This window comes from Camellia sinensis, unplaced genomic scaffold, assembly GCF_055761805.1.
Source record: "Camellia sinensis isolate YWXY unplaced genomic scaffold, ASM5576180v1 Unanchor1, whole genome shotgun sequence".
In the NCBI taxonomy this organism is placed as follows: domain Eukaryota; kingdom Viridiplantae; phylum Streptophyta; class Magnoliopsida; order Ericales; family Theaceae; genus Camellia; species Camellia sinensis.
Genome location: NW_028128987.1, coordinates 16408498 through 16421878, shown reverse-complemented (window position 1 = coordinate 16421878; position 13381 = coordinate 16408498). Strand labels below are relative to the sequence as shown.

At 31.7% G+C, this 13381-nt stretch overlaps 1 protein-coding gene across 1 annotated transcript; it reads right to left on the bottom strand.

Annotated features, from left to right (window-relative positions):
- Nucleotides 1-2994: 2994 nt before the first annotated feature.
- LOC114314600 (uncharacterized) lies at nt 2995-6116 on the bottom strand. Its single transcript, XM_082910636.1, has 3 exons — nt 4733-6116; nt 3741-4363; nt 2995-3531 (listed from the first exon to the last, which is right to left on the bottom strand). Exons 1-3 carry the CDS (start codon nt 6114-6116, stop codon nt 2995-2997), a joined length of 2544 nt encoding a protein of 847 aa, XP_082766762.1.
- Nucleotides 6117-13381: the final 7265 nt, after the last annotated feature.

Here is a 13381-nt window from a genome sequence, read left to right as displayed (position 1 = left end):
GATAGGGTCAGTTTTTTATTTGTCATACACTCAATGACATAAAACTCAATTCTTTTGCCAAATCATTATGAGTGGATTTATAAATTTAAAATTATGGGGTTCGAGCGTTTCTCATAAATTAATTATCAAATTTAATTCAAAACAAAAGTTTTTTTTTTTTTTTTAAGGAAGTAAAATACAGATGTACCTTGCTTGCTGGATCCCCTTTTCTAATAATCTTGTTAGTTTTCGTCCTTACTCATTCAATTAGCACCACATAGAATCTCATAGTTCCAATAAGAATTTACAGGTCTAAGAGGGTAATTTGTATAGATAAATTGGGCCAAGCCAGGTAGGATCCTCTTTGGAGATTGGGTTGCACAATGGGCCGAGATAAGAGCTTAGATAGGACGGTCTTGGGTTGAGCCTGTAATAGGCCGGTCAATGATGGGTTGTTAAGGCTTGGAACTAGCTATCAATGTATGATCCATAGACAGGCCCAGGTACTAGATTGACTATCTAGGGGAAGAAAGTCGAGCTAGCTGTAGCTCAGTGAAGTACCATTAGGCAAACAAGGTATGCACAGTTCGGCCAGAGGCAGAACAGAGTAAAAGTAACTCAGTTAGTTATCGATAGTCGAGTAGAGTGTTGCCATCTCACTTGGCTAGCAGTGAGGAGGAGTGTTCTACGGATAAGCATTATTCTTTAGGAATGTGACTCGTAGGAGGACTCCACGAAGGAGAGATAGAGTCTTAATAGGATTGTGCCATGTAGAATATGCCAGAACCTATTTCCAGATATTGCAATTCTTACTTTCGAATTCTTAGAATGTTTTGTCTTTTGTCAAAGCTGACTCAAGCATCGGAGGGTTTCCGGCACACACTCGCCGGCTAGCTCACGTTTGTGTTTTCAAGTGATTGAACGACGACGTTTGGAGGAGCGAAAACTTAATCAACAAAATTATACGAAAAATATTATTTTGCGCTCGTACAAGGTCAATAACAACCGAGTAAATTAAAGCAAGTCCATTTTGAAGTTGTTTAAAATAAGCTTAATTCAGTAGAATAGATATAATACACATGTAAATTGAACTCTAAACCAAACTTCAAACCCCATAACAATAAAATTTACTTGGGCGTTTATAGTTATATTAATTAGCCTTGGAATATAAATTTACATTTTGAGAATTGTAAATTCCTTTTATTTTGATATAAAATAATTTTTATGAAAAAAATTTAAAAAAAATAAATTTTCATAAAATAATATTTTCTTGTGTTTGATTGTGTCCTTAAAACATGTTGATATTGGTGATTGTAGTGAGAATGATGGTTGTCTTGGTAAGACTCTAGTTTTAGTTTGTATTATTCAATTCAAATGTTTTTTTTTTTTTTTTTCAGTTTGAGAAGTGAAAAATGTTTTCTCTTCAAATCAACTCATTTTCCATTCACTATATATATATATATATATATTTATTTATTTTTACTTTCATTTCCCTTCATATCAAACACTAAAACTGGAGCAATAATTTGTTCCTTAATTCTCATATGACTCATTCCAAAATTAATAGATCTTGTATTTTCATGTGCTATTATTCGGTACAACTTATGAGGAATGCTTATGATTCTTTTATATTTTGAGAGTTTATGTCAAATATTAATACAATTTATGCTTATAATATACTAGTGTATGCCCGTGCCTAAAGGCACGGTGTAAATAATATTGAGATTAAAATGTAGTTGTAATTTGTACATATCATATTAAAATTTGTAGAGTCTGTAGCACCTGATAAAAGTTTAAGTCAGCACTTCTCCCATTAGTTTGTGGCTAATACCTAATACATTGGTGAGTGTCATAGTACCCCGAATCACAAATATCTGATTGAAATAATATAATACACAAAATATAAATACCATAACCTCGCAAATAGTAGTCTTTAGAAATTGTTTACAAATTAAGATACGGAAATCAAATATTTTGAAATAATTTCCCAATCAAGATACGGAAAGCATTGAAAAACTAAATGCATCATATCATGAAGAAGAAATCAACTCTATGGCATAGCATCCCAACAATAAATGGTAAAAAAATAATTCCTGTAACTCATCTGGTTTGTCAAATTAATGTGAAAACCATCAATTACATCAACTATAGAATACAAATTGTTGCTTTACAAAATAGTCAAATTAAAAAGATTTTAAAGTCATCTAATAGCCATCAAGTATTGCTAGTATCAATACTTGAAAGAAAATGTATAGTAAGAAGAGTAAATTAAATAAGAAAAATTATAAATAGGTGATAACTTCACAAAATATTTAAAAACTCATTGATTTGTAATTTTCTCAATGAAATAAGAAGATGAGTAAAGAGAGTCCATATAACAGTTTGATGCAAATCTCCATCATCCTATGAAAATAAAAGAGAACATAATTTTATACAAAAAGGGGGGAAAAAAAAGTGTATACAAAGTAGTGACAACTGACATGTCCAAAGTAGTGACAACTTACATGTCCAAAGTAATAAATCAATTGTAAAAGATCAAGTCAGCACTCTTAAATCAAACTTAGTTATACTGGAAATGCAAAAATATAGGGGAATAAAAGGCTTCACAAAATATTTGAAATGCAACAAAGTCCACATAGGTGGAAAGCTTTACAAAAAGTGGGTCATAGCTATCGTCTGCTTTACAAAATGTATATACTTTACAAAAATATATGTTTGATAATGTCTTCAAATTTGTTCTTTCCCACAATTCTTATGAACGCCTCATCAATTTCCGAAAGGTCTTCATAACAAAACTTCAGGGTAAACAATATTTGTAGTGGAATCTGGCTCATCATTAGGGAGGAGGATACTTATACGATCGAAAGATATGCATCTGGATAATGCCACGTATAGTTACCTATGACTAAAAACAAGTGTACGCAAATCAACCCCAACAAATTTCACAGATTGTCCTTGAGATTTGTTAATGGTCAAAGCGTATGCCAATCGAACTGGAAATTGACGTCTTGTCATTCATAAAGGCATTTCTGCAGAAGACGGAGTCAATGATATCCTTGGTATAAATGCCAAATTGCCAAACTTCTCTCCAGTTAAGATTCGAGCTTCAATTATGCGAGTGTCGCACCTTGATACCATCAATCTTGTGCCATTACACAGTCCATCTTTCGGTGCAATGTTTCTTAATAACATTATAGGACAACCCACTTTCAACTCTACCTTAAAAGTTGGTAGCCCAGGAGGATCCAATGAATTTAAAAACTCATTAGGATATCTGTTTGTAATGGAATGATCAATTTCATCATCTTCAACCATCTTATCTGCAGCAAGATACGTATATGTATTCCCTGGAAAAATATTCAACGCAGCAATATTGATAGCACTGACATCATCATTTCGTGCAGAAAGAATTGTACGTTCCGTTAAGAATGATGGGGTTGATGTATCTGCCACATCCAATTGTGGATAAACTGCTGAGAGTAATTCCTTTAGATCCTGGCATTTGTGTATTGTTGATGGAATTTTAATGATTTCTTGTGGATTGGTTCCAACCTAATAAATAAAATAAAATAAATTTAAAAAAATGGTGTAATCAAAGTATCCTCAAATGGTATAATCAAAGTTCGAATGAGTATTATCTCTGTCAAGAATTTTGCAAAAATAGCATTTCCAAGGTTTGCATGATTCAAGCGCATATTCAAATCTAAAGATAAAGCATGTAGATCCTTCCACAAAAAAGAGTGTCTCAATGATGCATTCACAATTTGCTCACGAACTCCTTTGGTTATAACTGGTAAGATTTGTCGAAAGTCTCCACCAAGAACAACAGTGATATCCCCAAATGGCTTTTCACAATCACAAATATCTCGAAGTGTGTGATCAACCGCCTCAACACAATGTCTATGTTGCATAGGAACTTCATCCCAAATTATGAGTTTTGTTTCTCTAAACAATTCAGCCTGTAATGATTGCTTGCTAAATCCACAAACTGAATTTTTCAAGACATCCAATGGAATGGAAAATGTTGAATGTGCAGTGCGACCTCCTACTAATAGCAATGATGCAATTCCAGATGAAGCCACGGTAATAACAATATGGCCAAGGCTGCGACATTTTAATGCAATTGTATTGTACAAAAATGTTTTCCCTGTTCCGGCACCGCCATTCAAAAATAAAATAGTCCCTTTACTTTCAAAGACTGAAGAAGTGATTGTGTTATAAGCAGTTTGTTGTCCATTATTGAGGCGATCAATAGTAATTTGCATATCTGTCTGTTGTGCCTCATTATGTAGTTGTTGATGTTCGAATATCAATCGGTTACCAACTGTTGCACTCCAATTTGCTGTAGGTTGTGGCATGGGCGGGAAGTCAATTAAACTCTTTCCTGATTCTTGAAGCATTTGATTCAAAAGATACAAACCATAATCTTCAATTTGAGCCTCAGTTGGGTTAGAAATGGCAAACAATGTGCGAAGCTTATGTGCAAGATCATCACAGATATGCATTGAAAATTGATTCCATAATGCATGTGGTTGTAGTGGAAAGCATTGGGTCAGAATAATACAAAACAATCTCCTCAATTGATATCCGGTTTTCATAACTGCAGCCGCTTTCAAGCACTGTATCCATTCTTTATCATCTTCTAAGAGTCCTCTTGCAACACATACTAATTTAAACGTCTCATGCAAAACATTGTTAACTGTACGTAAACATTGAAACGATCTTGGCCCTTTGACAACAGTTAACAACAAACGCAGATAAAATCTTTCACCACAGTTAGGGCTAGCAAAGTACATTCTACCAATTGCATATCCATGTTCTCTTGGTTTCCATCTATGTTCTAACTTGAGCCAAACAAAATGTTGCGGAAATTCTTGGTAAGTGAATTGGCATTCATTTTCATTGGAAGCACAATAATCAAAAAAACCAGTAAGAGTCGATTTTTGTTGTGCAGCTCTAGAAAGAATCATTTCCAATGAGTCATTAGGATTGAAAAGAACACGATGCATTCCAGGTAGATGAAGTGCCAAGCGAACAACTGTTGGAATCTCTGCATGCAAATGATGATTGAATATTCGCCAAGCAGCTTCTGGTGGTCCAATATACCTCGCATCAAGATATTGTTGGATCTCATTAATCAATCCCAAAACCATTGTTGTGGGATCATAACCCTTGTAAATATACTTATGTATATACTTAACACATCTCACTCCAGCACAAACTTCTACATTTATATGACAGTTGAACCGTTTAAAAAGATATGCATTGTATGGTACGACATCCCTGTTATCAACTTCCTGTCCTCTCACAGTATATACTTGACCACTATTGCGACGACGATAAATTGGATATCCATCTTGGTCCATAGTTGTTGATTTTTCAAAGGCTCGACGGTATTTCTTAGTACATCTACCATTTTCCATACATAGTGCTTGGGGATTTTGAGCACCACATGGTCCATGTACCATGCAACACTTGATAGTTTCAAAAAGTGTAGGATCATCTTTTGGATCTGAAAATTCTACACAAACTAATTTGTCTACTTTAGCACATATTCGAATTTTGTCTGGACCTTTAAGAAAGAGAAGCGCATGCACATGTGGTAGGCCTCGTTTTTGGAATTCAATTGTAAAAACATGTGCAACTTTATTACCGAACACTTTGTTTGTCTCTATCTTCTTCATCAAACACTTTCTTTTTAGCTCAAAAACACGGGCAATCAAATCCGGACGATCAATAGCTTTTTGGTGTGGTAATAATGCTGAAGTAATTTCTGGCCAATTGGGATTTGCAGTCATAGTGAGAAAAATATCTGGGCACTGGTTGTATCGCGTGATAGCCATTGAATCTTGAAATATTTCAATCATATGTCTAGGACTACCAGTAAATGAAGATGGCAAAATAAACCTTTGACCAATTTGATTAGGTCGCAAGTCATCTGGATCAATATCGCTTAAATCTTTGTAAAGTTCAGCCCGAATTTTTTTTTTTTTTTGATTAAGCTTGTAGTATGTCAATCGATTTTGCTCAGTTGCAGCCCAAGCATCTACCAAAAACTCTTGGAATAGTTTTCCACCTTTCAAAATTGTTGAATACTCTATAGGTCGCTCAAACAAACGATAACTATAAAAATCCATTTGAGTAAGTCGATCAGTTGAAGGCCGATCATGTTTAACGTCCCACAATTTTAACTCAGGTTCCCATCCGAGCTCACCATATGGGAATAATAACATAATGCAATGGCAAATACGCTGGGTGGCATTCATTAATTTGCATCAGTTTATTTTTTCCCTGTAGATGTAAAACAACATCTCTCATTCCAGTAACCTCTCGGTTCCATCACCTGGTATTACAATTACAATCTCATCAGCAGTTGGTAGGTTATACCGTCATCGGTCTGTTGCTGAACTGTAGTGAAGATGAGCAGGTAGATTTTGTCCAGTGAAGGCTAATTGATTCAAAATTGCATGAGCCTGGCGAAACTTGTCTACAAATGCATTAACTTGCAACAAACTATCTTGAATAGTTTTGAGAACATCCCTTCGTAAGTGAGGATTTCTACGATTTCGAACTTCTAAAGCTGAATCAGGATCATAAATGTACAACTGAGCATAAGTCGCATCCTAACCTGGCTGTGGTAGAAGTGATCCTGTTCAATGTCGCAATTCCCCATGGATAATAAATGGTTTAGGGTCGCTTTCCCTTAGTACTCTTGGATCCAATGTAGCACCAAGACTTGTAAAAGCATTGGCTGCATTGTATACTCGAGTATAACGTCGAAACGATCTTACTTGATCATCATCCCCATCATATAATGCTTGAAGCGGTGGAGGGGGTGTCATAAGCAGAGGTAGCCTAGTCTTTCCCTTTGAACAGCAAGTTCCAAATAGGGGACGCTTTCGAGATGATTGTGCTAATTTTTCGTCCATCCAATGTAAGGCTGAACAGTAAGGACATAACACATCCATCTTGCCGAGAGAATGACGACATGAATTCATGTGTGATTCAGTATTAATCGCAGTACTTAGTCATATCTTCTAATTCATCATCTGTACATAGATCCTCTTGAAAAAATGTGACTGTAGAATTAGACCTACAAATATTTATACACATGTAAAAGTAAGAGTATTATTTAAAGAATTAAACATGTTTTACCAATTCCGAGCTAAAGATGTACTTTCCATAGAGAACGAACATGTGGATGCATGTGTAACCATTGTTCGTTTTTGTGCCAACGAAGTATCTGCAAGTGTCTTTGTACCCTGTTCTAGGCAAGCATGACTGCGACGACTCGGTGTTAATGAAGGAAAGTCTTTAACATATGCTCCTAATCTCTCTCGTTCTTGTCGCAAGCGTTGTCCCGATTGATATGCAGAGCATGCATTTTCATTTCTTTCACGTTCTCGCCGTGCACGTTGAGCTAATACAGCTCTTGATATAACATAACCATTGGGTCCCTAAAATATGAATATTAAATCATTGGATGCTTAAAATGCAAATATTATCAAGTACCATTTTCCACTGTCCAAAGAAAATACCAAGAATTTAGAGAAAATGTATTATACTCTTGCACATGACTACCCATAGTTTTATAATAATAATAATAATAATAATAATAATAATAATAATAATAATAAATTGTGTGGTTTTGTTACACTAATGAACAAATGTTCAACCAACTTATGAGAATAATAAACGTTCGACCAACAGATTGTGTGGTTTTGTAACAGTGATGAACAAATGTTCAATCAGCAGATGAGCTTCATAAAGTATCACCATTTTCTTTGTAGGGCCCATGCACTTACAGGAGACACTATATATTCCTTTCTCACTATATATTCCTTTATAAAGTATTCCCTATATATTTCTTTCTTCCTAAGAATATACAGGAGACACTAAAAAATGTGCATAGTTTCAAAAATAAAATACAATTACGGCTAAATAAAATACAATATATGAAGATATAAAAATAAAAACTAAAAAAACTCTACAAAAATCAATAACAACCATACCGCTAAACATGCATTTTCCTTTCGCTTGCCCTTGCAATCAGTCACCTTTGTCATTTATAATCTATATATTAAATTGTGTGGTTTTGTTATACAAACAAACAAATGTTCAGCCAACTTATGAACTTCATAAAGTATCCCCATATACATAGCTGGAAAAAAAAAATTTGTTACCCATTTTCTCCCTCCTCTCTTTATCTCAAAATTTTTGCCCACTTACATTGAAAAGTGGTGCAAATTTACACATATATACAGGAGACACTTAAAAAAGTGCACAGTTTAAAAGATAAAAATACAATTATGGTTTAAAATAAATAACTGGACATGCATTTTCAAAAACACTCTACAATTATGGCTTAGAATAAACAATTGTTTATTGCTTAAAATAAACAATTCGATATACAATTATGGCTTAAAATACAAACACACGAAAACTAACAATTTAAAAAAAAATAACACTTTACAAAAACCATTAAGAATTATACCGCTGGACATGCATTTTCCTTTCCCTTATCCTTGGAAGCATAAGACACCTTTTCTTTTCCTTTCGACATTGCCTTTGCATATTCCTTTTCCATTGCCTTTAAAAAATAACTAAAGTCTAAGAAATAACCAAAGTATAAGAAATAAAAATAAATAAAAAAAATGATAAGAAAGTGATTTTTGGGCTGACATTAGAAATACGAACGACATTGAAATCATGCTCATCACGAATCACTACGCTGACATTTCTTTGTTGAAGAAACTGAACCTATACATACAAAAACAAATAAGTAGCTGATATGTACACAAAATGAAATTTTATAAGACGATGAGTAAAGAGAACGAATATTACAGTTTGTTGTAAGTCTCCATCTAGCTGTAAAAAATGAGGATTTTTTTTTTATAATCAGAACCTATAGTACAAAAGTTTTTTTTAAATCTATGTACCAGTTTTTTAAAAAAAGACAACTTACATTATCCATAATGTTAGAGGTCGTTCCAGCGTAGTATTGCCAAAACCTGTAATACAAAAGTTGACTTCAGTAAATACATATTAATCCAGTAATACATAATACAAAAGTTAACCTGTAAAGATTTTGGAATACATAACTTATGTAAATACAAAAGCTATTTCAATTCATCAAGTGAAACCAAACGAAGCAATCAATAGATACTTAAAGGCTTAAGCTTTGTTGAATTTAATTGAACTAAAAGAAGTTTAAATAGAACTGTAAAATTTATAAAGTTAATTCATATGACAAACTAATAAAAAATCATCAATCATTTTGAAATCCACAGTTAATTCATATGATAAAATATCTCATTCAAGGAATTAATAAAAAATCATACTGGAAAAAAAAATCACACATATGACAAACTAATAACCCAACAATCATTTTCCGCCACCAAAATGAGTTGTGTTTCCAAGAATGTATTTATTGAAATTAACAAATAACAAAAGATTTGCAATAAATCCACAGTTTGAAAATAATAATTTAACTCCAAACATTTTCAGGTGTTGGTAACACAATGAATCTTACTATTTTTCTTACAAATTAATAAATATTAAAATTGTCCAAGATGCCACATCATCCCAACTTGGCAAAGGGTGCAAATGAGTAGAAACATGTGTAGTAGTAAAGTCAACAAATATATATTGTTGCACTTGAAGTGGACAAACTCAATCTCACAATTTCAGAAGCTATGAAATTATCCTTTGTAATTTAATAAAGTCAAACTCAACCACCCCAATCTCACAATTTCAGAAGCCATGAAATTATCCTCTATTTTTTTCAATAATCAAACACCTAGAAAATCCAAAAAACCAGCAAAGTAAGGACCAAAAAAAGTCAAAAAACCGGCATATTTGAGAGCTCCATCCACTCAACAGCAAGTTATTTAGCAAAGTTGAGAGCTCCATCCACTCAACAGCAAGTTATAGACAGTAAAGGATAACTCAGAACTTAAAATTATATTTGAAACACATTATCATTATATTTGAGACCCATTATTCGAAACATATTGAACACATTATATTTGAAACACATTACCATAAAATTAAATCCTACTATATCTCAACACACTTAGACTGTAAATCTATATAAATATAACAAATGGTTGAAAATTTTAGAGGTTGATGTGGCTTAGTATTGTCAAAACCTGTAATACAAAAGTGAACTTAACTAAATAAATATTAAATACATAGCATATTTTAATTCACTAAGTCAAACCGAAGAAGCAATGGCTCCTACATTATTGTTAGGAATCAAACATATCGATGGCTTAAGCTCTACTGAATTGTATTGAGCTCATTCAAGAAATTAATAAAAAATCACATAGATATGCAGATGCCAAACTAATAACCTACCAATCATTTTCCGCCACCAAATTTTACTAAAATTAAACAATTTATCAAAATGAGTTGTATTTCCAACGGAAACTATCAATAAAACACATCAATCACTTAGTACTTTGCTTCCAAGAATCTATTTATTAAAATTAACAAATACCAAAAGCTTTGCACATCTACATAGTTTTAAAATAATAATTTCACTCCAAACATTAAATAAATAAAAAATAAATCTATCTATGTGAGAACATTTTCAGGGATTGGTAACACAATTTGACTCCAACCAACAGCAAAAGAAAATATTAATGAATGTTATCATTTTTCTTAGCAAAGGGTGCAAATGAGTAGACATATATGTATTAGCAAAGGGTGAAAATATATACTTCTGCACCTAAAGTGGACAAAATGAACCATTAAAGTCAACCGCTAAAGTCAAAAAGCCAACAAATAATTTCATAAAAAATAATTCATCCACCAGGTGGTCAACCACTAAAATGTCTCAAGATATAACTAAGCTAACTTTTTTTTCACAAAAGATAGATATGATAAAGAAATATTTCAATGTACATAAGAAAATAACCTTAAAAGATATAAGAATTGATTTTCCAAGATTGTTTCATTTTTGTGAGAAAAAACAAAAAAGAAGCGAAAAGATAAAAAATAAATTGGTTTACTTAATTTTTTTTTTTTCTTCCATAACCTTAATTTATTTTTTGCTTCCTCAATTTAAGAAAAGTTATGATACACTGCTTTAGGCATTGAAACCATATAAATCCCCAAACATATCTTATGTTTAGCATAGGAATACGTCTTAACCATGAACAACAATAAATAAAGCCAATCCCAAAAGATATGTTATATTTACCATAAGTCTTAATGGCATTTCCAAACACAATCAGACTCAAATCAAAATTGGGTGAATTCCTGTAACGAAGCTAATTAATTTTAGAACTTAAGATCCAACTGATGCTATCTAAGACCTAGAACACATCTTATAGAAAAGGTAAGAATTGGAACACATCTAATACATGAAACCAATACAGTGTATACAAACCAAACTGTTTTAAAAATAATAAAAAAAAATGTAGTGATACTGTACGATTTCCTGAGCTAATAAATAAAATAAAATAAAAGATTCCCTAGGTTTATTACCAAATAGGATAGAATATTTTCCAAATCCTTAGAAACACAAACACATATGGAGGCCATTATTGGCCAAAAACAACCCTTTATTGGCCAAAACTGTCCGATTTATTGATTAATCCCCAAAAACTATTTGACACAAAAATTTCGGATTTATTAAAGCTTGAATAGTATATAATACCACAAATTCAAACCAAAGTATGAATTTAAGAAATCAAACAGTACGATACCACAGTATGAATTTAAAAAATTAACTCATGAATTCTATAAGGGCCTTTTCGTTGAAATAGAAAAATACGAAATGTGGTTTAGATTTTCATACTTACCACATCTGTAAAATTAATTTAACTCCTAATAAAATTAATAAAATTCAAACTAATAATGGATTAATTTAAGTCGTAATAGATTAATTTTACAAACTAATAAAATTCAAATATTATCGAATGTTACAAACTAATAAATTCGAATGTTATCAAAATGCTATACAAACTAATAAACATGTGTTTTATGCAATAAATAAAACTCAAACTAAGGCCTTGTTTGAATAACAGGTTAATAAAATAGTACCACTAATACTACCAATCAAACATGCCCGAAGTGTCATTCAAGGAGAAAAGAAAAGAAAAGAAAAATGAAAAAAAAACAAAGATTAATTTAACTCCTATCTATATAGGTTAAATTTGAAACATTAAATAAAAAGTCAAAAACTAATACAAAAAATAAACTCATTCAACACAAAAAACATGCGCTAAGAGGCAGAGGAAGGTATGTTTATTTTCTTCATCCAATTTTTCATTTTGTTTATTAAAAAAAAAAAATGCCCTCTATTTGGTTTCCTAGAAAGCAGAAACCCACTTCAGTTTGTTAATTAATTGGCACAGGTTTTGTTAGACATGGCTTCTCAATATATATATATATATATATACATACATACTGGAATCATACATAAATAAGGGGTTTGGGGTTTGAAAAATACGAAATGTGGTTTAGATTTCCATACTTACCACACGTGTAAAATTAATTTAACTCCTAATAAAATTAAAACTAATAATAGATTAATTTAAGTCCTAATAGATTAATTTTGCAAACTAATAAAATTCAAATGTTATCGAATGTTACAAACTAATAAATTCAAAATGGTATACAAACTAATAAACATGTGTTTTATGCAATAAATAAAACTCAAACTAAGGCCTTGTTTGATTAACAGGTTAATAAAATAGTACCACTAATACTACCAATCAAACATGCCCTAAGTGTCATTCAAGGAGAAAAGAAAAGAAAAAAGAAAAAAAACAAAGATTAATTTAACTCGTATCTATATTGGTTAAATTTGAAACATTAGATAAAAAGTCAAAAACTAAAACAAAAAATAAACCCATTCAACACAAAAAACATGCCCTAAGAGGCAGAGGAAGGTAAGTTTATTTTCTTCATCCAATTTTTCATTTTGTTTATTAAAAAAAAAAAAGCCCTCTATTTGGTTTCCTTGAAAGCAGAAACCCACTTCAGTTTGTTAATTAATTGGCACAGGTTTTGTTAGACATGGCTTCTCAATATATATATATATATATATACATATTGGAATCATACATAAAGAGGGGGTTTGGGGTTTGAAAAATACGAAATGTGATTTAGATTTCCATACTTACCACAAGTGTAAAATTAATTTAACTCCTAATAAAATTAATAAAATTCAAACTAATAATAGATTAATTTAAGTCCTAATAGATTAATTTTGCAAACTAATAAAATTCAAATGTTATCGAATGTTACAAACTAATAAATTCAAAATGGTATACAAACTAATAAACATGTGTTTTATGCAATAAATAAAACTCAAACTAATGCCTTATTTGATTAACAGGTTAATAAAATAGTACCACTAATACTACCAATCAAACATGCCCTAAGCGTC

Excerpts from the sequence above, each read along its gene's own strand:
- LOC114314600 (XM_082910636.1), bottom strand. The coding sequence starts at position 6,116 with ATGGATTTTTATAGTTATCGTTTGTTTGAGCGACCTATAGAGTATTCA. Across the intron at positions 4,364-4,732 it reads TGGTGAAAGATTTTATCTGC|GAAAGAGTTTAATTGACTTC; the intron begins GTTTGTTGTTAA and ends TTCAAGAATCAG. Across the intron at positions 3,532-3,740 it reads AAGGAGTTCGTGAGCAAATT|GTTGGAACCAATCCACAAGA; the intron begins GTGAATGCATCA and ends TTTATTTATTAG.